Here is a 27,197-nt window from a genome sequence, read left to right as displayed (position 1 = left end):
AATATGAAACATGTTTTGCAGAGAAAAAGATGTACTAACTTGCCAAGGTTACCCAAAAAACAAGTGGCAAAGTTCAGGAATACATTTCAAACCACATCAGTCCTATCAAAAACAAAACAGAAAAAAATTTCTCTTTTAATGAAGATTCATGCCTAATATGAAATCTGTAATCTTAACTTTAGGCTGGGCTGCTGTAACAATGAGCAAAGAAAGGCAGATATTTTCTAATGTTTCTGAAGTTCATGCTACTTTCTTGATGGGTTAATCAACAGCTCAAAGACTGAATAAAATCACTTGTGAATGTCCATTTCCTGGCTAATGGATACTAAAAGTACACAGAATGCAATTTTGTTCTTATTTTTGTTAATTTTTCTATTATTTTCTCTCTTTTTTAGTTCATTAGTATAAAGGTTTTGAATTTATTTTAATGTCAAAATATTCAGTGTGAATTATAGCAATAGTTCAGAAGAGCAAATCAAAAATATTTCTCGAGAAATTCTATGTCCATTTGATATAACGATCAACAGTGTTTTGTGGGGGAAAAAAACCAAAAAACACTAATGTGTACTAGTGAAAGAAGTCCTGTATTGAAAGGAACTAGCGCATGGAAATTTCCATGCACACAAAAGGTAAATAAGGGTTATCCACAAGAATATTTTGAGCCGCTCCATTATTTGAAGTCATATACTTCAGTTCTTCTTTACTGCACTTTGAGTTATTCCACTGTCTCCTGTTAAGAGGATAAAATAAGTACAGTCCTAATGCAGATTGGGGGAATTTTATACTATGTCTACAAAACTGTAGTGTGAAGATAATGGTATTTTATGTGAAGCTGGAAAATGTTAAATATTATTCCATATTAGCCCACAATAAATACATACTTTTGGAGCCATGGTGTAGCAGAGATTATCTACTACTATTCTTTCACAGTAATTATAGAGGTTGGAAATGCTGGTTTTGTTAAAAGCAGTTCCAGTAATTTGTTTGTGTTACACTGTTTGGATCAGCATTACCAAATGTAAAAATTGTCCAGTACAACTTAGAAATTTTACAGTTGACTTCCCTGTTCCTCAATGGAAAATGATACTGTGAGACGGATGGTGATTTGTTTATTATTTAACAATTTCATACTCTAATCAGAAAGTTCAATACAAATAGAGTTTTGCAAGGGAAGGGAGGTCAAACCTTGATGGATTTTTTTATTTTTAAATAGCAAAAGCTATTTTAACAAAAGCTGCATGATGAATTATAAGTAGTCCTTTGCTTGTTATTTGGACAATACTGGAAATGGAATAATCAGTTACATACAAATTGATTTTTCTAACATTTCTTTTAAAATATGAACTTTACAAGTTGCCTTAATAGAACTATTAAAATTGACTTTTTCTCTGTGCTCCCAGAGACTGTCTCTAGAAAACAACTTTTCTGGTTACAATTCAGTTACCTGAAAGTACCTACCCATCATAGCTTTGCTAATTCAGTCTCTGTATGTGTCTGTACGTTAGACTTTCCTTTGGTGAGAGGAATTCTGTGGGGCTAAATACTTTATAAGACTTACATTTGAGGAAAAAATATGAGATGCTGTGACAATACAGTGAAAAATTAATTTATAAAAAGCTTTTCTCCAGAATAACCCTAGGTGCTCTACTGAAAATTTAAAGGAATAACAAAACAGTTTAATACAGCTAAGTTCTGGGCAATATGGGAACTGAGGACAATAGACACTTCAGCTTGCTATGAAAAAAGGGAGATCTGTTTTTGTGGACTATCACATTTAAAAAGCTAAACAACTGGAGGCACATTTTCTCAAGGATTTTTATCGAAGAGGAGATATTAAATAAAGATTGACAGTACAATATATTATGGTCCTAGGGGTGATCCAGTAAACCCTTAGCTTAATCGCTTTTCATCACACACTCAATTCACTGCTCTGCAAACATTTACAATAAAGGTCTAGGATAAATTTATTAAAAGTGAAGGAAACTTTATGTTACATATTAAAAGGTTTCTCACATCTACAGATGAATCTACAGTTGTTTACTGGAACAAATTTTTCTAAGAAGGTCTAAACCCTGTTACCTCTGCTAAGCACCCAGGAAAAAAAACGAGTTTTCATAGGACAGGTTCTGGACAAGGAATTTCTCTCTTTCTTTTCTACATGAGTATGACTGCATATTGTGTACTCTCTGATCTGCATTCTGAGTCCCTTTGTGGTGACTCTGAGTTGTGCCTAGGCAAACAGCTGGGCAGGTGGCTCTGAGTAAAATGTTCCCCTCTGTGAACACAACTGACTGCTCCCTGATTACATGAAGTGTCTCTGACTGAGGCAAAAGGCTTAAAAACCACCTTCTGAGTAAAGAATCTCAGAAAACACAAGCAAAACACCAAGTGCTTGTTCATAAGTAGGGGGGCTAATATTTTTATTTCATTCCCTAAGTCAGATATTTGGAAGATAATGATACCAATATTTACTGAGGGATCAGTGATGGTGATAACCGAAAGTTGAAGAGGAGAAAAGGTCTGACTGGTTATAGATATTTTAAGACATTTCTTCTTCATTGGCCTTTTGACTTCATGGGAAATATCACCAGGATACAGATAAAGACATACTCCAAGAGCTAAAGATGCAGATGAATTTAGTAGAAGAACAGAGAACAGAATGTAGAAGCAGATAAAAAGATTGTACAAAACCAGCTGAATAGCACAGGAGGGAAAAAAGCAGATGTGACCCTCTGGAAAGATGGCTTAGTGCAGCAGAAAAATTTGAAGGAGTCTTTCCTGGAGACCTTAGGAAGGAAGAAAGCAAACCATGAAGGAGAGAAGAAAAGAGAGGTCAGATGTTTTAGTGAAGTAAAAGATATGATGAGAGTCAGGGAACGGTTCTGAAGAGGGAATGAGGATGATACACAGAAGATGCAGGACAGAAAAAAGATTCACGATTATTTTCAGCCAGAAGGCAGAACAGAAGGGCACAGTAGACATGTTCCAGCACCAGGGAAAGACCAGCCTGAATCTTTCATAAAGGAACTCTTTAATAAGAGAAAGAGACACCAGAGCACATGGAGAGCACAGCAAGTTAGGCTGCCTGCCAGAAGAAAGGTTGCAAAGTGCAGGCCTGAGGCTGAAAAAGAGCATGAACAGAGCAGGGACAAATCTTCTGACTGTGCATTCTTCCAGGAAAATAGTGGTATCAGACTCACGCTAGAACATATCAAAACAAAGCACTGAACTTCAGCGCAGGCACAGATTACTTTGATCCGTAGAGAATAAAAATTGTAAAGCCACAACATATTGAAAATAATGAACAAAAGCAGTGTTAACCACCATTTGTTTTAACATTTATATATTCTTTGGAGGGTTTTTTTGATGACTACTTTCCACTTAAATACTGAGGGGTTACAAATGCCAAGACTACTAATACAAGCCTTCAGTATCAGGGAAATCACGTGCAATCTCTATGGGTGGTTTTGATTCACTGAAAGAGGAACACTGGGAAAATCAGAAATACAGGAATGGAGAAGGAAATATGAGAGTGTACAGGTATGACTGCAAGAAGATGGAAAAGGCTGTCCTGATAAAAGAAATGGCCAAGTAGGCTTGATGTAGCAAGCATGATTAGACCAACTATGAGCTACATAAGAAAGACAAAATAAAAGTAAACATGGTTGGATGTCATAACATACTGATGATATGATAACATGTCAGGAAATACAAAACCAGTTTGGATAAAACATAATATCCTTGGGTTCTGTGTCATTTTGGAAAAGGGCAAATAATGAAACCGTGGGTAGAACTAGAGGTCACCTGCTGATTGCCCTGACTAATTTTGCTGCTGAGAAACACCTTACCAATTTTAGATAAATTTACAGCACACTGTAAATTATGAGACAATTTAGCTGTTCAGAGTAGTTCGGACAGTAAACATGACTAATGACCTTGTGTTCCAGCTGTGATCGTTAGCAGATTATTTATCCAGCACTGACTGAGAAGAAATAATGGTACTATAGTTTTGTTTTGATGACTAATTAAGACACAATAGAAAAACTGATCATAACAAATAACAGTGGAACAAGTCATCATTAAATAGCAGGAAATTATTTAATAAGCTGGAATTAACAGTTGAAACTAGAAATGAAAGTGTTTTGGAATGTGTATGAGCCAAAGGTGTAAAATAAATTTAGACTGCAAGAAATGGTACATTTCTAAGGCAGTATGTTACCTCTGAGGATCTAGAGATGTACTTACTAAAAGATATTCAGAAGAAGTTAAAAGCATACATAATAAAATCAAAATAATTTAAAGGCTAAGAATAATACAAGTACTGCCAAAAATTAAGGTGAAAAAAGATAGGAAAGTATATAAAGCAGGAAAAAATGTAAAATAAATAAGGTGTTGGTATTAAAGATAATCAAGGAATGGATCAACAATAATTAAATATGTCATAATTTATTTTGAATAAATAGGATGACATAGGGTACCTAAATGAGTGTGAAAGTCTGGTAATTTTTACATCTGTAGTGAAAGCTTCTGGTATTGTCAAGTGCTCAGAAATACAACCCTTTCCAATTTAAGCAATGCATAATTTGCTATTCAAATGTACCATAAATGAGATTTAACCTGGTCTTCTATTCATGACTGCCATGGATGGTGAGACCTCAAGGACATGGGACAAGATCTTTTCCATTCCAAAATATTGAAAACAAAAAACAGTTGGTGAAAATAAATTTTGGTTAATCTATCAAAAAGAAAATGCAAATATTTGTATATAAGTGCAGAAAAAAATTCTGCATTTACCACCAGTCTTGTGAAAGTCTTGAAAGGCTACTGACAGAGCTTCTTAAGGATCATATATATCTAATATTCATAATGTTAATAGAAGAGCTGCTTATGATATTGCTGTTATTACAACTTCTGGATGCATTGTCAATACAAAGAAGGATCTGAATAATGCAAAAGAAAAATGTAATTTAGAGGACTGGAGACACACAAGTGTTATATCAGTCATATAAGGAGAAGTAACAAGCCAATGCATTACAAAATGGGAACCTAGTAGCTAGAACCTACAGACAAGACAGACTCTAATTTCTATCAGGGCATCATTCTGTCATTCTGGTAAAACTGCCACAAAGCTTTGCTAAAAACTTATCTACGGTTCTGGTTGCTCATGCTCCACAAAGAACTGAGAGTAGTATAGGTTCAAAGAACTAGCAGGGTCATCAGGAAATCAGTAGAAACTAGAAAAGGTTGTTTCTTTTGTCCCAGTAAAAAAAGGCTAAGTTTGAATAAGATACTGTCTGTAAATCAGGGAAATTATTAGAGATGGTAAAGAGTTTGTAAAGGTAAAGGACAATGATGCTACATCTTTTTTTTTTTTTTTTTTTTTTTTAATTTTATTTGGGGGGGGGGGGGGATGTTGTTTGGGTTTGGGGGGGGTTGTTTTTTTAGCAAATAAAACAAGCCAGCCATTGTTTACCCTTGAAGTCAACTAGCCAAAAAAATTCACATCTGCACACTCGAACATTGTCACTCTTTGGACTGTGGCTGCATCCATACACCTCCTAGGAACCATCCCTGGCCATGCACCAGCATATTCCTGGGTGTATTTTGGGGCAGCACTAATTGTCCAAGTCAACACTTCACCACAGATACTGCTAACGGTTTAATGCTATGCATAACTGTATGTCCATGCTCAGGCTGGTGCCTTGTCTGCCTGTCCCTGTTCAGTTTGCAGGTGTAGACACAGCCTATCAGCACAAGAATAAATATGAATTAGAATACACACAGTATAGAAATAGGTGCAGATATAAAAGGAAATAGAAATAAACATCTGGGAGAAAGAGGGAGGCCAACAGGTTTCAAAATTAATTAGATCTTTTATAAAGGTTTCTTTGTTGTTTTTTTTAATGATTGCCACAATGGGTGATACAGAATCAGGTGTTTTTTTAATTTCAGTATCTACCTTCTCCTTCAGGCACCTGACAAAATTAACCTCACAAATATTGAAAGTTCTATAATTTTGATAAACAGTGTCTAGATGTCTAGATATGAAAAAGTGAGCCTTGAGCAGTACAAAGTAGAGCCTGCAAATTCAGTCTTGCTGTTTCAAACCTCTGGAGGGACCCCTGATGCACTTCTGTAATACATACAAGATGCAATGATACTGCACAAAGTTTTTGTTCCTGCTTTGTATGGACTTGTACTAATGCATTGAACCAATGGAGAGCCAAAGCTCTCCATAATCTGAAAGGCAAAGGGCCATGTAACAGCCTTTGCAATTTTATTTCTTCGTAACTTTAAGAAGTTTTGCATCAGGCCAGCTAGTGGATGATGTGATATTAAACAAGGGACTGCAAAGTGGAGAATTGTTCTAGTTAGGCCCATCTCCTCTTGCTTTTCACTCTAAGCCCTTATTAAACAAACAGATATATTGCCCTTTCCTTTTCCTTTAGAGGAAAGAATATGCAATTACACACTTTTAAATACAGCCCCCATGTCTTTAATTAAAATCTCACATTCATGAAGTGAGGTCCTGTGGCTCATTTCATAGCTAAAGCTGAGCTACTTGGGGTTTAGGTGAACATGAAAATTAATACATCAGCATATTAGCTGTAAACGACAGTGGATTATTTCCTGTTTCTGCCAGCTGATCCATCTGGAAACATCCTGTAAAAGTTCAGCTAGAGCTGTGCCCACTGATTTTTTTTAAAGCACAAAATTACAGCCCTAACATGTAAGAGTTTATTAAGTATTCTATTGATTAATGTCACTAGCCCCCATGGGAGATCAGATGTGCAATCAAAATAATAGGCACATCCCCTCCTCACGTGCTGAGGATAACTGTGGCTGCCACATCACTTGGTGGAAATGAAGCATTTATATTCATGAAGATGATAACACATCTCCAAACTTTTAAACCAACAAAGTTTGTGTTTTATCAGTCCATTTTATCCAACATCTACTCACGTGCCAAGGTGAGGGAGCCATGTGTAGCTAACATGTTGGTGTTGGTAAAGCCTCCATGGAACAAGGCTGCTCCTTATTCCCACGTGACAGTCCACTGTGTAATAAATCTGGGTTATTCCATGGAGAAAGGAGAGCCACAGCAAGACGTGTACTGTGAGCAGCTGCACAGGAGAGCAGCATTACAGGAGTAGGCTTCAGAAGTTCTACCTGAGAAGTAAAGGTATCACCACTAAATAAAAGAGGTCCAGGGCAGAGGTCAGTGCTGATTGCTGCTTCACTGCTAGCTCAGTTCCTCACCCTCCTAATTTTTCTCTGTTTTAAAGTTGTCTGCAAAGACACTAGTCAGAGAGAAGGTGAAAATAGAAAAGACTTGAGGAAAAGTGAGAAGTCTGAGGGCCTGTCCAGGAAACAATCTGTCATCTCATTTTTGGTGTTTTGAAAATCACACATCTTTTCCCTTTCTAGCACAGGATTCTAGAGAAAATGTTATCCTGCAGACAGCCATGCCACCACAGATATGGTAGAGTCCCCAAGCCAGGGACATACATCAAACAGGCTGAGAGGTGAAGCTGAGCATCATGTCATGTGGCATTTCTTGAGAATGGAAACAGTTTGCTGGAGGTCCCTCCTTTAGAAGATCGCCCCTGTGGCTATTTCCAGCAAGGGAGCAAATGTTACCACTTCCCTTACCTACAGGCTTTCACAAGAGGTGTGGATCCTTTGTGATTTCTCTTCTGATAGTTCTCTTTTCTGGATTTTTCCAACATGCATGGGTCTTGGCTGAAGTCCCAAAGCCTCAGCTATGCAGAGCTGCCTGGAGTCATAATGCAATTACCCAGGCTGAGGTTCTTAGCTTCAAATGAAAGCTCAGATTTTGGATTAGGGAAGTGTGCAAAAATCCTTTCTGGATTCAAAATGAGAAGCAAATGGATATTAATTGATTGTATGAGGAATCCTGGCAGCAGCTCTGTTCCACAGGATAGCTGAAACAACATAAACTTTGGATTTGTTTTTTAAGCTAGATCATGTGGAAGTTTTGAGGATAAATCTTTCAGAAAAACAAATCTGTTTATAGTCATAAATAGGGAGGACACAGTAAGGGCTATTAACTAGCTCTTCTTTCTCTTACTTGCCAGTATCAAAATTCAGGATTCCCTCTCTGAACATTAGATCAGTGCAGTATAATTCCTTGTCCTGCTTTATTATAGCCATCCCAAAGATCTACAAACTGAATATTTTCTTAAAGTGTGATTGCAGCACATGGAAAGACACTTTTTCGTGGACATTGCACGCAGCCTTTTGAGAACTTGCTGTGCTGCATCTTTAATTCAATCAGGGAATATTAAATGGATCATTAAAGATGTTGACTATTTTTTTTTTCAAGCAGTATGACCTCAGGCAGACACCTATAGGTTTAGCATAATGCCAAGATATTAAGAAAAGAATATGATTATAACATCATTGACCATTATAGAAAAACCTAATGAACCTGTCAAACTTATCATTAATTTTAGACACACAGAATAAAGCATGACATTGGAGTGAACCACAGACTGTATTATATCACCAGAAGTTATATGAACCTCATCTTATACAAATCAATAAAAAATGCTATTTAGTCTCCATAAACTTTCAGATAGTCATAATATACATTATTCCTAAATATATGATTTCCATTCTTTTGCTGAACACTTATATTCTCAATGTCTAATATCAGTGAAACTGCAGTGAATAATTTCTGGATAAGTAAGAAATATATTTTCTTCACATAAAAAAAAATCCAAAACTATTTCTATTCCATTTGTTGAAACCAATTTTAAAAAATATCAGAATATATTCTGTGTTTCTATTCTGAGCAATACATAAACCATCACTAGTGAATGCTATGAAGAGGAAAAGATTTCTAAATTTATAGAAAGTGTAAAGGCTGCCAACCAACATTTTGTGTACATCTCAAATTATTTATCCCACTGCAGTCTTTTCTGACAACAAGGTAATTGCTTCAATAATACAAAAACTAGAAAATAGCTTTTGCCACACAAATCTTAGTAGCACATAAAATAGAAAGCGGAATGTAACTATTGAACAGAAAATCATATTATGAGGAATGTATTTCTTCATAGCACAATTCTTTCAGTATTGTATTCAGAAGACCATTTCACTTATTCCTGAAGATATTTTTTATTATTATTATTATTCGTTACCTGAAAAGTTTCCTACATATTTTATACTTATTAGTAATACTCACTGTTGGCAAACACCATTTTGCCTAACATTAGAAATGCTTCTTTTCTTTAGAAGTAAATAAAAAAGAAGATCAAAAAGAGCTGCAAACATTAAAAATCTGACATCAAAAAGGATGAAAAATTCTTACAAGCCATGTCAGAGAAAAAGTCCAGGGCAGTAGTGCCAGAACAATGCCTCCAATATGATCAGAGAGCGGAGGGTAGCTAATGAGTCAAGACTGATATTAGGCAGCTTACTGAGGAGTTTGATCACCAAGAAAAATGCGTCATTTTAACTCAGGCTGTTTTGTAAGGAAACTCCTTTTCTCTAACCTTGTTGAATGAGTCCCCAAAAAAACATTTTTAAAAAAACTCTTTGATGTGCCTCACTATAACATAAAAGCCAAGACCTCTGCTTGCCCTTCAAGAGCAAATCAACACATTAGAAATGTAATGAAGAACATTAGGCCAAGGAAGAAATCACAGGCTCTGCGACTGCTGGGAATATGAATTCACATTTTTGCTGAGCAAGTGAACTACATCAGAATGGCAGAGAAATGTTGCTGCTGTGTGCTTCACTGACTGCGTTCAAGCCTTGTCTCCGCAGCTTGTCTTAAGCAAATTTTCAGTAATATTTAGGTAATAAAGCAAAAGAACCAGAAGATTTCCTTAATTCATATCTCAGTTTGATATGTGACAATTTTTGGACACTCTTCACTCCCAATGCACTCACTGGTGACACAAATTAGTGGTATGCTCAATCGCCTGTCGTGACAGACCTCTATTTACATTTACCCAGCTTCCCAACAACAGAAACAGTTAGACCTCTGTAAAGTGTTTAATGATATGAAAGTGAAAAGCAAAACATGTCTGTGGCAGCACTGTTGGGCAGGTACGATATGTAAGGCTTCCTGCAGCCCTAAGCCTCCACTGTGCACCCTGGCCATACCCCAGCAGCCCTGAAGGATGCCCATCCTGGTTGGAGGGCAGGGAAGGTCCTCTGCTCCACATTCCCAGGAGGCTAGGACTGCAGAGTGTCCTGTGAATAGCAAAGAGATAGAAATACAGACATAGGGCCAACAGTAACAACACAGGTAATCAGAGGGACGAATCATAGGTCTTCATGCACACTTTTCTAGTGTGCATCCCAGACCTAAAACAGTAAACACTTCACAGTAGAGAGAAGATGGCATGTCCCAAACACTGGAGCCTGTGACTCCAAGGAAGTAAAAACACAGTCCTAAGATTTTCTTTGATGTAACATTTCACTACAGCTCTGAGTATCACTTCTCTACGCTGCATAACCCTGGAGCAGGACTGACTGAGCACCCTAGCAAGGTATCACTCATCCTGAGCTGACAAAATGGCACTAAAAACCCAGGAAGAGAATGAATGCTCCATTTGCTGCTGAAGTTAGGCTGATCAAGGGCTGTGAAAGGGTGTGTGGAGGGGGGGCATTTACAAACATTACATTTTTTTTAAAAAAAAAAAAAAAAAGTCATAGACGAGATTCTGTCACAGTTTACTGTGCCCATCATCAGCGGTGAGATATTGATGTAGCATGACACAAATAAAGAAATGCAACAATAATAATCTCTTCATCTTGTTGAGTTTTTCATGTTCCTTCTAAGTGTCATACCTTCTTGTGGGTATTAAGGTAGAATAAAGGAAGTAAATGACAGTTTCAGATGGACTGGTTTTGATAAATACAAGCTGTTACAGCGGAGGTTTATTGTTTCAATTTTTCTTAATACAGAACCCACTGCTGCTCCCATCGATGTCAAAGCTACAAGTTTGTCTGTATCAGAGATTCTTGTTGCGTGGAAACATATTAAAGAAAGTCTAGGAAGACCACAGGGATTTGAGGTATGAACACAGAATATCATAATGAGAAGTCTTGTTACTTTTGCTAGCATTGCATTCTGTTAACATGTGTGGTAGTGAAACTTCAACAGAAATTATGCTTGGTTTAGCATACATATGACTAGCTGTAGAACAACGGCCGCAGCTATAGCACTGGAATATCTTTTATTTATTTGTGCTTGAAAACTGTTCAACACCAGTTCTGATAACATCTCTTTGACACTTCAAAAAGAGCTGAAAGAAATGCAAGTGACCCAGCATGCCTCTTTCACAGTCTGGGGAAGATTAGGCATTCACCGTTTCCAGCTCTAAGTGACCAGTTCAAACTTGCTATTTACTGAGAACAATCAACAGAAAGATCCTCTGCCATCCATGTGCTGTCATCCCGCAGTGGCCGGGGGACATCTGCTGGGCAGATCATAAAAGGTCAGATGTCAGGAGGGGAAGCAAGAGCCAAACATCCACAAATAAAGCTCTACTCAGAGGCAGCCCTCCCTGACCTGGGAAAAGAGAACTGGCCCTGGCAATTGACCTTCTTGCACTTCTGGATCCAGTTGTAGCTTTGGATCCCGTTTATAATCCACATCTCCAGGAACAGTTCAGATCTAGGACTAAAACCATCCTCGGGGGTCACCGCAAACTGTCCTGACCTTGTGTTCAGGCTATGCTAATCCTCATCAAATAGCTCAGCTAGACTCAATTTGCTGATTTTGGGGTGCAGGTTATTTGACCTGCTTTAGTCCTTTAGAGGGTGCTGACTCTTTCCTGATACTCTACACGTAACAGTGAAAAGAGTGTAAACATGTAGATCTGAGGCAGATACCAATCATATGGATGTTTAAAGACATCTTGTGACTTACTAGCACAGAGTATCTCCCGGGCAGCATGTCCAGACAAGACCTGAGGACTGATGGACTCGTGAAGGAAACGTAGGTCTCTGGGCAGCACCAGAGCCACCACACTCTCCAGCACAACCTCAAGCTGGACAGCCATGGCCAGGTCAGCACATATACCCCACAGCTTAGACACAGCCAGTTAGCATTTTTTCACCTGACTGCTGTAGCCTCTTGATGCTTAGATACTCATAAACCAGGCTGTGACTATGGTATGTGCCCTCAGGTCTCTCATTTGTCCAGGTCTCTTTTTCCCATATACATTTCCATGCTGAACTCTTGAAACTCTCTAGTTCTCTCTCATTGTACCTTACCCCCACTCCTTCCTTATGTTAAATATGTTTTTACCCCTTTGCACATGGCTTGCTTCATGCAGCAAAAGTGATACCTAACAATTTTACCATTAGAACTGCTATATATAAAGAGAACAAAACTGCATCTGATAGAGATGATACCTTGCAGATGCTATCCCTCTCCACATCAAAGTGTTCCACCTGCCACTAACCTTTGTCTTCAATTTCTAGGCCAGTCTTTTATCCTCTGAAATGCCTTACTCACTGCACCCTGTCTTTTTCTCTTCAGAAAGGTGGCAGTTTTGTTACTCCCTCTCACGTATCTTGACGTCTTTTAAATTATATCTATTAGTTTTACCCTTATTCCACCAATCACATTGATTCTCAAAATGTTCTATTAACTTTGTTTTAAGTATTTAAAAATAAAAAATAGATTTTCTGTCTAAAATTGAAAAACTATTACCCTAGAAACTTTCATAACTTGAATATATTTTGTATTTACCTGCTTGTCACATAACACTCCCTACAGATCTACAGATGTGTCCTAGCGATAGATGGCTGTTACACACAGGACAGCGGGCTCCGACTATTAGAGAAAATGTCTTGTAAAGCATTTAGACCTTTGGAGTTCAGCATACTCTGACCCCAGCAGTAACACTCACTTGCTCTATGTCTCTCATGGATGTTTTAGGAATGAATTTAGTAATTCTTATTAATACAGCAGGGGTTATTATTATTAACATTGAACCTTATTAATAATTTGGCTCCTCACTGTGCTGTACACTAATTTTAGGATTCTAGTGAGAAGATTACAGAGTAAATATTACAAGGCAGGGACCTGCAGCTGACAGAACAAAAAAATGAAGTATAAAAAGAAAAATACTTTACTGCTCCTTTCCTCCTTGTCCCATGAGGGAATTAAAGAAGCCTTCTGAGGTACTATTTTTATCTGAGGAGAGAAGGGTGCTTTTTTTCTGCCCCCATCCCCCCACCCCTCTTTTCCCTATTTGTTCATTTAGCCAGAATTTCTCTGCCTGCCTTCTGACAGATGAATCTTTCAAGGAGTAGTTTGCTCTTTTCTGTCCTCATTCCCAAGAAGAATTATGATCAGAGCAGCCCTTACTCAATAAACAGAAGAGTAAATGCTGCTCTCCTGCATAATTCCGCAGGACAGAACACAATCCAAGGACAATATTGCTAGATCTTTTCAGTTCCATTTTTGTGAAGGATTTCATCAAAAAGGAGATAATGACTTATCGGATCATTATAGTGAGTCAGTGCATTACAGTATTCACTTAGGAACACTAAGCCCACATTATAAGTCCAATTTTGCTAGCATATTGACAGTTTTCTCTTTAAAGCATCCCCTCAGTGAAAAAAAGAAGGACTCTGGATAGCAAGACACTGGGGTTAAACTCTTAACCCCCCCAAAAAAAAGTATGGAGCAGCTTTATGCTTTCTATATGACTCACTTTTTTCAGCTCCTGTGAAAACTGTTTTAATTTTAAAAATTGATTCAGAAAGTTTTATCATATTTAGTAAAGTGCAGAACATAACCCATAGTACTACCTTCATCTACAAATAGCAAATAGCTAATGTAAAGAAATCCAGTGACTGTGATAAAAAGAATGATTCATCTTTTTTTTTTTCTCTCTCTCTCTTTTAAACAATTACTTCCTAATGTAGAATGATTGTGGTCCATAAGTAAAATGTTTCCTTTAATTCAAACTGAATGTAAAATAATCTGACTAGCCACTCTGTTTTCATGTCTCAATTTGTATTCTGCCTGCAGTCACCACAGCGGTGACAACCACCTATATGGTCTTCACATTTCCTGGCCTTTTATCAACACCATTATAAAGGTTGGGGGGGTGTGGGGTGTGGGGAGCTATTTTTATAGCATTTGAATGTTTGGGCTGTAATCAACACAAATGACAGAACATCTACTACATATGGACAAGTTCGCAGTGACCCATATTCACTCCAGCCCTGTCTGTACTTTGTACTAAGGAGTAATGAAAGGCAAAGTAACTTGTCCAATTTCACACTGTCATCGCTGAAAGGCAGTGTTAACTGTTATGTCACATGAGTTTTATGCAAGGTTTGCTGTAGTCATTTGCATCTTCCAAAGCACATATTATTCCTGACTTCAGTACAGGTTTGTCAGCTGTCCGCCTGACCTTACTAAACATATGCCAGCTATACGCTGTTAAAAGTAGCTTGAAAACTTTGCAGAATGGTAGAAAAATACAGTGTGCAGTTCATACGTATTGTTTAGAATCTATAACCTGAAGGTTATAAAATCTATTTCAGCCCTAGGCAATATTTTCTTTGTCACTCAGTACTGGTAAGGAAGAGAAAAAGAAAGAATTACTGGCTAGGAGAAAAGATATTTCTGTTTTCTTTTTTTCCTTTCCCAGAAAACCAAGGCTAATAGCTAAGTATAGACCACAAAGCTCATGTCTTTTTCATTGGAATTCGCCCAAGAGATAGGAGCTTGATTAACGTAATCAAAGGATCAACTTGCAGAAAAAAAGTATAAAAAATAGAAAAACTTGACTGCCATTTTCAGAGACAATTACTTCACATAGTAACTTGTTTATATTATATTCTGTCTTTTCAAAGATAAATATTCAAGTTTTTTCTTTTTCTTAGATATACTTTTTTTTTGCAGTGGAACAGAAAATCACTTCTATAGGTACTGTATTTTTTTTTTAAACTCAGTGAATTATACCTTGACATAATTTAGAAAGAGCATATAGATGTTTTGACCAAAGTCTGGTAAAGCAGGACATAAAAAAGGAACTGGTGTTTCACCAGCCTGAATATCACTGCACCAGACCTTACTTTTGGAAGGAATGAATTTTTCCAAACACAAAATGAGCCAGCCATTGGATAGTTTGATATATGAGCCAATTTTGCTTATGAAGTTACTCATATGTTGACTCAAACCCCTCTAAAATCCTGAAAACTATAAGCAGGATTTTACAGCAGAGCAGTGCTACTGCTCTTCAGTTCCTTAAGGTATGGATCAGGATCACACCCTAGATGTCTCACTGGGGCCGCAAGAGAGCTGTAACCTTTGCAATGTCTGTATCATGAACAGTTTGTTACAAGATTATTAACTTTCTACTACCTGAAGTGAGAAACCTAGATAATTATTGATTTTTCATAAGAAAATTTTGCTAGATGTTTGGTAGTCCTCGAGATGAGGTACAATATCAGTTTTCATCCCTGAGGAAGTACCTGAGGAAAGAGGTGGAGGATGCAAGCTACTCCAGAGACGACCCCAGAACCTAGGAGTACTGAACAGTGTTTTCTTTCTTCTTTTCAGTCAACAATTGTTTTGGTGTGAGGGAAGGAACTGAGGCTGTTCGACCTTTTTGCAGGAGTGCCTCATCTTGTTCTGAGAGACAGTCACACAAATGTCTTGAGATGATACAAAAAGCACCTCTTCTCCTGTCCTAATTGCTTAGTTCTACTGTTGCACTAACATTTGCATGAATTCCATATGCCAGTTCAAGGCACTGATAGATTTTCTGGTAATGATAATTAAAATAGTTGTTATGAATTCTGAACCATGGTATGGGTTTTTTTCAGGGCTAGCAGCAGTTCCTTCAGCTCACTGCTCTTCGTCCCCTAACAATTTCTGAACTTTGAGATCTCTTCGAGTTCATTTTCAGCTACATAGGTGCTCTTAATGTTGGTAAATCATCAGAAAGCCCAGGAAAATGTGTGTGTTTCACCCACTTTAATTCATCCTACCTAATTTAGGCTCTTGCTTGATATGCCTGATTTGTAGCTTTAGTTCTTCGTGGCCAACAGAAAGAGTATGTGGACAATAACTCTGACTACTGAATTTGGAGAAGGCAGCCTGCAATTAGATCAGATTAATTTATACCAAAGTATGCATACCCTAGAAACCAATTTGGGAAAAAGACTAATATTATTTAAGATATTTTTTAGCCTAAAACTTCAAGGAAGTGGTCTGTTAAGTATTAGAGGTAGAATCTTTAACAAATCTTTAACGTGATGATTTACTTTTAACGATTGCTTAACCCACAATCAGGACAAAGCAGCTTGCATGTTCCTGCATCTCCTCTATTCAGTTGTCTAAATATCATTATTGCTTTCTCTCCAGCAAAAAGACATAGTTTTCTGGGAATCAGATATCAAAGCTTGTTATGCTTTAGCTAAATGAAAACCAGCAGGAAGCCCAGCAAACATTTAAAGCCTAACAAACAATAATGCATTAAACAGAGCAAATTTTTTTCCCCCCTTTTTATTTCATTTTTCAAATATGGGCTACTCTTGTGATTTATGCTTCATGGTGTATCAATATTCAAAGTTATCATTAATGAAAATCTATTCTAAGTGTGGTAAATCCCTTCTGAGCAGTATAAATTAAGGTTATAGAAAATAGCAAGATTTAAAAAAAAAAATATATACACGGAAATGTAAATAAACAAAACCTCTCTTTTAAGAATGATGTCCACCACTTTTAAAAGCCAGCAGTATCTTGATTCTGATTCAAACTGATGTAAGTTCCCCCAGCATTGACCTCAGTCAACAATCATTAGTTCTTTTTTTTTTATAACCACTTTTTCCTTTTGTTCATTTGGCCATCAACAAATGGATGCGTGCATTGCAAAAGAAAGAAAAAAGCATGTTTTGAGATCAGGGTCCAAACTCACCTGGCAAAACTTTAAGGGGAATTGTAAAAGTGGGAACCAAACACTTAAGGGCTTTGAAGTACAGAAGAAACTGAGATAGAAGCATTGCCCAATTGTGTTTCATGCTTTTGGTGCTTGATACAGTATATCCATCCCCCCAAGAATACTCCTTTGCCAAAGGGGAACAGTGCAGCAGAACTGGTAAGGAATATGCTACGGTTATTTTTGCAGACTTCACACGTGCAAAATATAATTAGCATCCAATGTGATAATGCCTTATAAGCAGTGGTGGAAACTATTTCCAAACATACAAAAAGTATCAAAATGGATGAGCTATGCTCCTAGCTTTCCTCCACACTCACAAAGTTGATACCTATGTAGTTCTAATACCAGTCTTTGGAAAATCAGGTTTTCATAAATTCTTTATACTAAAAAAGAAAGCTTCAGTGCAAAAGCTGGCAGGCTGTCTACTGTCTTGCACATTGCATTCACAGGAGATGTGGTGTGCCCTGTGAATAAATAACAAGGCCTATTCAGCTAGTTACGATTTTGCTCCTGGCTTTCTAGAACCAGGATTTCAGTTCTTCAGTTGCTTTTCCATCCTTGCTACTCTCCACCTGTGTAACCTTGGGCAAGTCACTTTTTCTTTCTGACCATTTGCCTCTTGGATACTCAGAGAGCTTCACTAAGTTAACTCCAGGACATATATGTTTGCTCACTGCCGGTTTGTACAGTGCTTAATGCCGTGTGGCTCTCACCACAGTAGTGTCAGTGTCACGTTTGTAAAGATGCAGTCAAAGTAAAATGAAAGGAATCTGACTACCCAAGAGATAATAAACATTGGAGGTTCAGTCCTACTGTGTGAACAAATGGTTGTTTATTCTTTTTTTCTTTCCAAGAAAGATGTGACTAGGTATTTTACATATCAATAGGGCTGGTCAAGCATTCAGCTAGCAAAATACCTCAGTGAATCACACATTTCAGCAAGTGATGACTACAGCTAGATTTGCTGTCTAAGCTGTAATTAACCTAAGAATTAAAGCAACAGCGTTTTAACATGAGATAACACAAGCACACAAAAAAGATACTTAGATTAATTTTACAATTGAAAAACAGACTTTGAGTCAGCACAAACTGATACACCCTAGATCAAAGTTAACAGAGCCACTTTACTCAAGCGAAGATATGACCTCAAATGTGTATTTTTGCAGCCAGGTCTTTCTAGACTTTTTTTTTTTTTTTTTTTTTTTTTTTAATATGGCAGTCCTAGTGCAATTATAAAAGGTCAGCATTGTACTCATTGGTCTTATTTTCCTATGAACTACTTGGGGTTTTTTGGTTCACCATTTTCTGGGGTACATTCACAGTAGTGCGGTATTGTCCCTGACCTTTCTCTCAGAGGAAAAGTTATCTAGATATAATGTGAATAACTTATTATGAAATAGCCAGCTTCACAGAAAAGGTCAAAATGTGGAATAAATGCAAGTAGATCTCAGCAGAAATAACGGTAAGCTGAATATAGGTCTTTGAATGGCACATCAGTGACATCTCCTGTTAGGGAAAATAGGGCCCCATAAGAATCACTTTACTTGTGTAGGTCACCTAGATACATTAAAAAGACAGTACTGCATTTTTCCAGTTATGCCCTGCAAATACTTGATACCTGTGGAAAGAGACTAGTCAACTTCCAAGCTCAGCTCTATAACCTCTCTGAGATGATGATAAACTCAGTGCACATACCAGAAACACAAATTAAGAACCACCAAAGATAATTTATGGGGTTTATGTCTGAAAAGGAAGAGTCAAACATACTATCAAAATTGCAATTACCAGAGACCTGTTTATATCCAGGAACTAAAAATGAACCCACTTCCTTTTTTTTTTTTTTTTCAGATAAGATTTTTTATGGTGAATGAAAGATTTTCTTTGGTGTTCTGTCATTTCCTATTCATTACACTTATAAGAAATCTCATGGCTTTAAGTTGCACAGAGCCAGGAGGGAAATATTGCTCACAGCACTTCTTGACTGATGTGGTCAGAGCTTTCCAGGGTGAAGGTAGATATTCTGGTGACCTGTCAGAGGATGAGCTCTCCTTGAATTCTCTGAAATACTTTTGACTCCCTGCCAATGTTCATCCTCTGCTCTTCCATCTTGAAGTTACATCTCCTTGTGACAGTCCACAGTAATTCAATGCGTTTCAGGTAATACCATGCTATTCTGACTCTCACCATTTTGAAGGAGTGAGCGTTGCTTGGCTCTGAGCTTAGGCTGCAAATCCACATGTTTAAAAGAGCCTGATGATCAGACAAAAGGCAGAAACTGCAAAAAGACACTCCACAGGATAGCAAGTATGAGCATCTGGAATCATGAGCTTAGCAGATGCTTATATTAATCTTTCATTTGGTTGCTTGTTGGCAGGTTGGTTACTGGAAGGACATGGAACAGGAGGAAGCAGCAGAAAAAGTTAAAACTGAGGGAAATGAGTCATCCGTTCTCCTGACAGGATTAGAGGGAAACACATTATATCACCTAACGGTGAGGGCGTACAACACTGCAGGGTACGGACCACCTAGCGCTGCTGTGCATGCAGCAACCAAGAAGTCCCGTAAGTGATCTCACTACCTTTGCCCAAAGGGAGAAGTCAGGGAACAACCTCTGCCCCTCTTGGACTTTCATTTAATAAGAGTATATAATAATCAGGAATAATGTATAGTTTTGATTCATGGCTTTGCTTTGATATTCGGACATGAATTCATATGACTTTGCATTCATGAGAAAGGTAATCTTCCTAGAAAACAAGGCTTTTTTAACAAGGGAAAGAAAAGACTTCAAGTTCATAAGCTCTATGGAGCTTATGGGGTGGGCTGAGTAAACATGCTGCAATCTATTAAATGACAGTTCTGGTGGGGGAATAAAAACAAACTTGCAAAATTCCAGTAAAGCTGGGAGCCTGCTAACACAACCAGTTGTAAATGTAACAAAAGATTGAAATATATATTATTTTAAAGAAACTACTTATAAAACATATTTATGCACATGTTACTTTTTTGTTCTTAGCTCCCAGCCAAGCACCAAGCAATATTATGTGGATACAGGATGGCTCTCACGTCTCTCTTGGGTGGGAACCGGTCAGACCTCTAGCTAATGAATCTGATGTAATGGGATACAAGGTCAGTGCTTCCTCTTCCTTGCTCACCTTACTCTCTTCCAAACAGCTACTCCTTTTCCTTGTTGGCTTTTTTTCCCTTTCTTGTTTTTCTTTGTAAGTGAAGTATGCTATACAGTCTGTCTGCAACCAGTTTTCACCATGAAAAGCAATAAATGAAATCGAAGAGAGTAAAATATCCCAACATTTTCTGTGTTGTGATTTTCAACTGATTATAAGCTGGTTAAGCTTTGTATGAGGGGATCAGTTCATCGTATCTGACTCAAAAGTGGCTATTAGTAAGACAGCCTGCACTGAAATTCCTAGTAACACTTCAATTTAATTCTGTTTGCAGTAGGATTTAAAGAAATGCAGAAGAATAAGGCATCTTAAAATGGCATTAAAATTAATATTTTTATTGATCAGAAACACAAGTACTCTGGTTTGTTTTGTGATCATGTTGATGATGTTCAACAATCAGTGATGGGAACATCTGGCATTTGAAGTTTTGAAGTTTTAAAGAGTAAAATCCAGATTAACTCTTAATTAACAAGCAATAAAAAGCAGTGGAATTCACTGCAATCTTTTACTTCAAAGCAGAATGATTTCAACATTTTTAAATGGGGGGAGGGATTTTTTGAAGGATATATACAATCATTTCTATGGACTACAACCTGATACTCCCTCTAATACATCAGGGAATACCACCAAGAAAGTGTAAAATGGTTCAAATAAATCAGAAACTGGACTAACCTTTATCAGAACAGCTGAGATTCTGAAAATGTTGAGTGTGTACTTTGTTTTTTTACTCCTCTCTAACCTTTTCAATTTTGTCTGGGAACAGAAACTCTTATGCAGAAGTACCCAAAAGACAGCTATGTGCTCACTTGCTTTCCTCCCACATTCCATAAGCTTGTCTTCAGCTTCACAGTAGATGCAGGGACAGATGTGAGGTATTCTCAGCTGACTTAGCCAGCTAATTTAAACACAGTAAGGACATTATTTAGGGCATTTTATTTACATTTGGAGTCAGTTCTTGAACCAAAAATGTGAATATCTACATGATAAATTCGGTGATAAAAATTTGAATCAGATGAAATCCAAAATACATTTTGAAGAAATATTTGAGAAAAAATGTGTAACACCAAATGCTGCAGAGGGCAAATACTATAACTAAGCTTTGGATCATAATCAATGTCCTTTCACATTCATTAATTGCTAATATACTTTGCTATTAATGTTTTAAAGTGATTCAGGGGAGGGGAGGAGGGGACAGTAAAAGCATATGGCTGTTCAAATGTAATGTCAAGAAATCCTTAATGAAAGCATGAAACAGTTGACATGGCAGTGACTGAATTAACTACACAAAATGTCTGATATATAACTTGAATGACCACTATGACCACAGTCTACTTTATTGACCATAGGTATTATTTAGGCAAGAAGGCCAGAGCAACAGTCAAGTTATAGAAACACAGAAAACCTCTGCGGTGGTACTTCTTCCTGATGTTGGTGTCTACATCATTGAGGTCTGTGCAGTCAGTGAAGGAGGGGACGGAACTGCAAGCCCCCAGATCAGAGTTCCATCTTTTTCAGGTAAGGTTTCATTTATATTTGAAAAAGTGGTAATTGCAGCAATGCTCATTACAATAATGCTATTATTCTCTACCTGAAAAAAAGTTCTCGAGCTATTAGATAAAATCATTAATCAGAGTCTTCAGTTCTATGCTGAAACAAAGGATTCTAGTGCCATTTGAGATGCTCAAGTGTATCTGAGGCACCCATGTGGGGCTGATGAACAAAGCAGAGGATTTACAGGAAACCTCTTCTTTTCTAGGATAACACCTGGAAATCTAATTGAGCTGCAGACATCTACATGTGCACTAGGTGTTTCAAATAACATTATGGTCAGCTGAGATATAATCCATACAGACTGAACAGTGGAGCCTAGAGAGCAATTCAGCTGATCTTCTCAATTTGAATATTCAGACATAGGCACAAAGGGACATCTGAGATGTCCTAAGGTATCCCAAACATTTGCACAAAGCCGGCAGATGTGATGTGGAACATAATTCTGGACCACCAGCCAGAGATGTACTAACACAGCTGAAATGGCATGCATTTAGGCAGCTGAACTCCATGTATGTGCCTGCTTTAAAATAAGCTGAATTTCTCTGTAGGTTACATTGACTCCCTTAGGTAGATACTACTTTATCAGATTATTAACATATTACAGTATTAATATATTTTCATGAAGTAAATTATGATGTTTAGCTTCTATTTCCTCAGTTACTGCAGTATGTTGAAAGAATCTGAAGTATCAATATTACACAGGTAAGAAGGGGATGGAAGCATTAGTGGCAAGAACAACCAGAAAATAACATTGCCTTTTGCCTAAACTCAACAAAGCATTTTAATTCTGACTTTCTGCCAACAAACTAAAATTTTACTAAACACTGTTTTCTAGTCCTTAAGAAGTAATATCCAAAAGGCATGAGCTTGAAACTCGGATCTAGACAAAAAATTTCAACTCCAGTCTAGTCACAGACTACAGTGTTATTATCAGAGTGCAGAAGACACCAACTCCACAGAATATTTGTTTTATGCATTTTTTGAACTATAACTCCAGCCCACAAAATCTTTAATTCCTTCAATGACCTGATATTTTTCTTATTAGACTTTTCACAACAGACCAGTTCCACTTAGGACAACTGTCCAAAGAAACCCACTCTGGTTCCCTTCCCATACTGTAATCTGTTGCCACCGCCAGCCCATAGCACATTTCCCCTTAGCCTGGCTTCTTAAAGGACTGCTGGGCTACTGGGCAAAAGCCCACTTTTCACTCTGGACAATCAAGATCAAGGGCTAGCTTTTCTTCCTTGTTCCAGGAAGATTTGTGATTGTGACTCAGGGCACCTTCTGCAGCCTAATTATTCTGAGGGATTAAGGCAGAAAACCACATTATTATTTTTTTTATTTCTCATTCATTTGCAGACAGAATATGAGGATTCAGCATACAAGTCGCTGTAGATATCATCATAAAATCCCTGATTTCCTTATGTCTGCCTAGGAGTCTATACCATGATTGCAATCGCATGGTAAACCATTGCCTAAGTTAGGTTTTGCTGAGTGTAACAGAATACAAGTTTAGGGCAAAATCTAGTACCTAAATATACTAAGACTGTTTGTGTCACTTGCTCCTTAATTACTTTCCTTCTCATTTCAGGAGGAAAAGTAACAAGTGCTCAATCCACCCTACATGTGTTGTCTACTTCCTCGTCCTCTGTAACATTGCTTTTGGCACTGATGGTTCCTTCAACCTCGTGGTGAAGACTGCAGACTTTGTTGTTCTTGTTATTTGTTTGCTTTAACTTGGTGACACCAAGGGATTGAGTTTTATGTCCGTGGAGAAACTGGAAACCCAAGCTAATGCTTAAAGACCCATAGAAATGCCTGTGGTGCACTTAGAGGAGTGTTGGAGACACGGTCAAAAATTCATCAGGTTTTTTTCTCTTCTTTATTTGTAAAAGTCTTCTGGGGAGGGGACACTTCTTGGGCCAAAAATATGCAGATTGTATGTAATAAACTTTTGTAAACAAAGGTAATTTCTGTCAAATGAAACGTACTTTCCTTTTTAAATATGTTTGATTTTGGTGACCCCAGTCATGTATCATTAGGTGTTTTTAACAGTGGTGTCTAGTACAGTACATCTGTTTGCTTTGGGAAAAAATCTTTTTTTAAATGTAGAGCAGAGTTTGATACAGCATTGTCAAATACTGTTCTTGCATCCCCTATGGCTGGCTGTTCCTACTGATGAGAGAAAAATATGGTTTAGATACACAGCCCACTGCAAAAGTACAGAGAATTTGTTCTGAAAATGTATGAATATGTATTTCATCAGCAAAAAGAATTGTCAATACAGTACTAGACAGCACACTCAGAAAGTGGCAAAATGGAGCAGAAAAGTAATTTATTTTATTGCAAGGTAAACAGAAAATGGTTAAACAGAAACCTAAAAGGAAACAAGTTTGCTTTTTATCAAATACCACATGATTTAAAGTGAAATGGATAAAATATTTATTTTCAATAGCAAATAAAAAAATCAATTCCTTATGCATATGACAAAGAAAACTCCACTGGTCATTTAAACATGATATACATTAGGGTGCTAAGTGGACAAATAAAGCAATGCAAGGAGATAAAGCTACTCTTTCCAACCACTTCTCAGTTGTAACATTTTTTCCTCTGTGTCCATTTTTTAGTAACATCCTGTGCTTTATATATTTGGTAATCAAGTTGAAGTATATATGAAAGCATATTATGGAGAGAATATTAACATTTTTTGGAATGTAATCATTCACATATATAGACTCCAGTAAATATATTTTGGAGAATGCTGTGTCTGAAAAAAAAAATACTTGGATACGTGCTACTGAGTATCATTTCAGTTATTTTGCTAATTGGCTCTATTTCTATAACTCACTAGAAATTATTCTTGTAGAGATTGTGCTATCAGTTTTAATCCCATTTTTTGGTGTACCAATTTTTCACTCAATAGACATTTTGGACATTTTTTTTACATTTGAAGGCCTTTCCACATATTGGCACCTGAACCAAAATGATCCCCAGGGTATATGGTGTGCATGTTTGTACAATTATGATGTGCACAGTGTTATGAGGGAGAATGTTTTACTACCATGCCTTGCCTGGGAAAAATCAAGTCAAAAGAATTTAACAGGAAAGTCCTAATACCATAGTTCTAGCTGTCCATCCATATAAAAGCGTTATGCAAATCTATTTTGTTTGATGGGTTCTGGGTCTAAAATGCTATTATTTTCCCTGTCACTAGCAAAATAATACTTGGCTTTTAGCTAGTACACTCTAACTGTGCTCTTTCTTAGCAGCTTTAAAATAGTAGCCAAGAAAGCACAACACAGATCAAATGCTTGGTTAGTAAAAGCTGACTGATGATTTTTTTTTTATTATTTCTTTTGATTGTTTTATCAGTAAAGTTTTCCAGACATGGTTCAACTCAAATCTTTATTATCCACTAGTATTTTAAATAATTTTTAAAAAATAAGTTTTAAATTTACTTAGTCACCATGTTGCTAGGAAAACAAAGGCAGATAGCTAGCCAAGCATAGAGTGTAGGTGTAGGCAGGAGACCTTCTATATCTCTGCTTCTGGAAAAGCCATTGAGATCAAAGAAAGGAAGGTGGAATATACTTTGCTGATAAAGCAGACTCACAGAAAATAACTACCTGCTGTTGTTTGTAAAACAGCAGCATTGCTACTTGCAGAGAAATTACATTAGCAAGCCATCGTTTTTTTGAAAGGTTAAATAAACAAGAATAAAGTGATGAACCAAAAAGCAAAATGGCTATTTTATAAATTATTTAGGCATAATTTCCTCTACTTTTTATACAGTTGTTTGTCAATGCAGTTCCTTTCAGAGTATTCAAAAAGGTTACAGTCACTGCTGGTGGCATTTTTGTTAAACAACTTTCTGAATCAATAAATGGCTATGCTTTATAAGAAGAATGGAATTTTGGTAAGGAGGCAGAGCTGCATCAAGGTATATCTCAATCTCTAATATCAAGATACAAACAGAAATACTGAACATACCATCAGGTAACATAGTCGTATTGCAGGGACAAAAAGGGGTATGTTTTATATTCAGCATAAACAGAATATGTATTCTGCATCTTAAATATATTAATAAACATGTTTTAAATGTTTAAGTACCTATGTATTACCTATTTGTTGCTTTGTAGAAGATGTTTCCTCATCACGACATATTAGTTTTTAGTTGCAAAGGAAAGCTCTTTCCTTTTTCATGTAAAAGATTGTAATAGTGCAGTCTAGCATCACTAAGGAGACTGTATTTTTGTATAATGCCACAAGATCTGTTTGGAAAAAATAATTAGAAAGAAATTTTGTTTGTAGAGCAAAAAAAAGGATACTGTCTTGGCCCATATCAAAATGTTAGATATATTGTATACAATCTGTATATATGCTATATATAATGATATATACAATGTGGAAGACACAGTAATATAATAGTTCCTGTGTACTGTTCTTGTAACATTAGATCTTTTTAATAAACAATTCTCTTTTTATTGACTTTTATCTCATCTCCTGTCATCTCCTGAATTATATTCATAGAGGACAGGGTGGCACAATTTTTTTCAATTCCAGCAGCAACATTCTTTTAAATACAGGACTTTCAAGAAGAAAATGAGGAATCTGCAATAGTAAGTGTGGGTAATGCAGCCATTAAAATCAAGTAATTTTTGACATCACTCTAATTTCATATGTGTGTTGATTTCCCTGGATAGATATTACTTTTATAATTCAATAACTGAAAAGTGCAAGAAGGCTGGAACTCTCAACATGAAACTATACCCAACAAAAATTGCAAAATAAGTATGCAAATTAGCTTCAGAAATAAAAGCTTTCTGCATTAAAAAAAAAAATCATGAAAAGGAGTGCTTTATAAGGAAGCCATTAAGGGTAATCTTTTATATACTGAAGCATTTTATGGTTTCTGGGACCTCTCTGGTATGTATAAAGTTCTTTCAAGTGTCACCAACACCCCATGACTGTGCAGGCACAAAAGCACAGTGTGGCCATTTCATGTTCAATTTAAAAGTTTAGTTGTTTTGTCTTACATTTGAAATACTTTGTGTAATAAATTGCAACAAAAAGGAGGAAAAAATATGTAATAATGGGTGACCTGATTATAGCAAATATTTTTTCTGGTTTTAGAGTATTGAGTTGGAGTGATCTCCAATCACTTCTTTATGAAATGCATATTTATAGGGGAAAATGACTTTGCAACACAGTACGAAGTCAAAAGGCCCATTTTGAAACTAAAAATATATTGCCACAGTCACCATTTGAACTGAGACTTCAATTACAAAATGGTTATGGCTTAAACAGCATATTATATCAGGACTTCCATTAAATTAGTTATGAATGTCACAGAAAACTGTAATGACCTGGTTTTGCTGACATGGAGAACTGTGCATATTGAAAATCCATATCCTATCAGAACTTCTACCAAACTGCAGCCCACTCCTGCCCTTTTATGGCCATCATCGCAGTTCCTCTGAAGATAAAAGTCATATTCTTTCTTAAT

General features: G+C 36.8%; 1 protein-coding gene across 5 annotated transcripts in view; it reads left to right on the top strand.

Moving 5' to 3' along the window:
* Positions 1–26,185, top strand: part of CNTN5 (contactin 5) — a 674,696-nt gene extending 648,511 nt beyond the window's left edge. For all 5 annotated transcript variants that reach the window (XM_040584292.1, XM_040584291.1, XM_040584293.1 and 2 more), the window contains 5 exons: positions 10,945–11,054; positions 19,330–19,516; positions 19,969–20,081; positions 21,484–21,652; positions 23,283–26,185. In XM_040584292.1, coding sequence (XP_040440226.1) covers positions 10,945–11,054; positions 19,330–19,516; positions 19,969–20,081; positions 21,484–21,652; positions 23,283–23,386 — 683 coding nt within the window. In that variant the 3' untranslated portion in view covers positions 23,387–26,185. The remainder of the gene's footprint in view (positions 1–10,944; positions 11,055–19,329; positions 19,517–19,968; positions 20,082–21,483; positions 21,653–23,282) is intronic.
* Positions 26,186–27,197: the final 1,012 nt, after the last annotated feature.

The sequence above is a fragment of the Falco naumanni genome, chromosome 2 (genome assembly GCF_017639655.2).
Source record: "Falco naumanni isolate bFalNau1 chromosome 2, bFalNau1.pat, whole genome shotgun sequence".
NCBI classification, from domain to species: Eukaryota; Metazoa; Chordata; class Aves; order Falconiformes; family Falconidae; genus Falco; species Falco naumanni.
The sequence above is the reverse complement of the archived record's forward strand: the minus strand, read 5'-3'. Positions and strand labels throughout refer to the sequence as shown.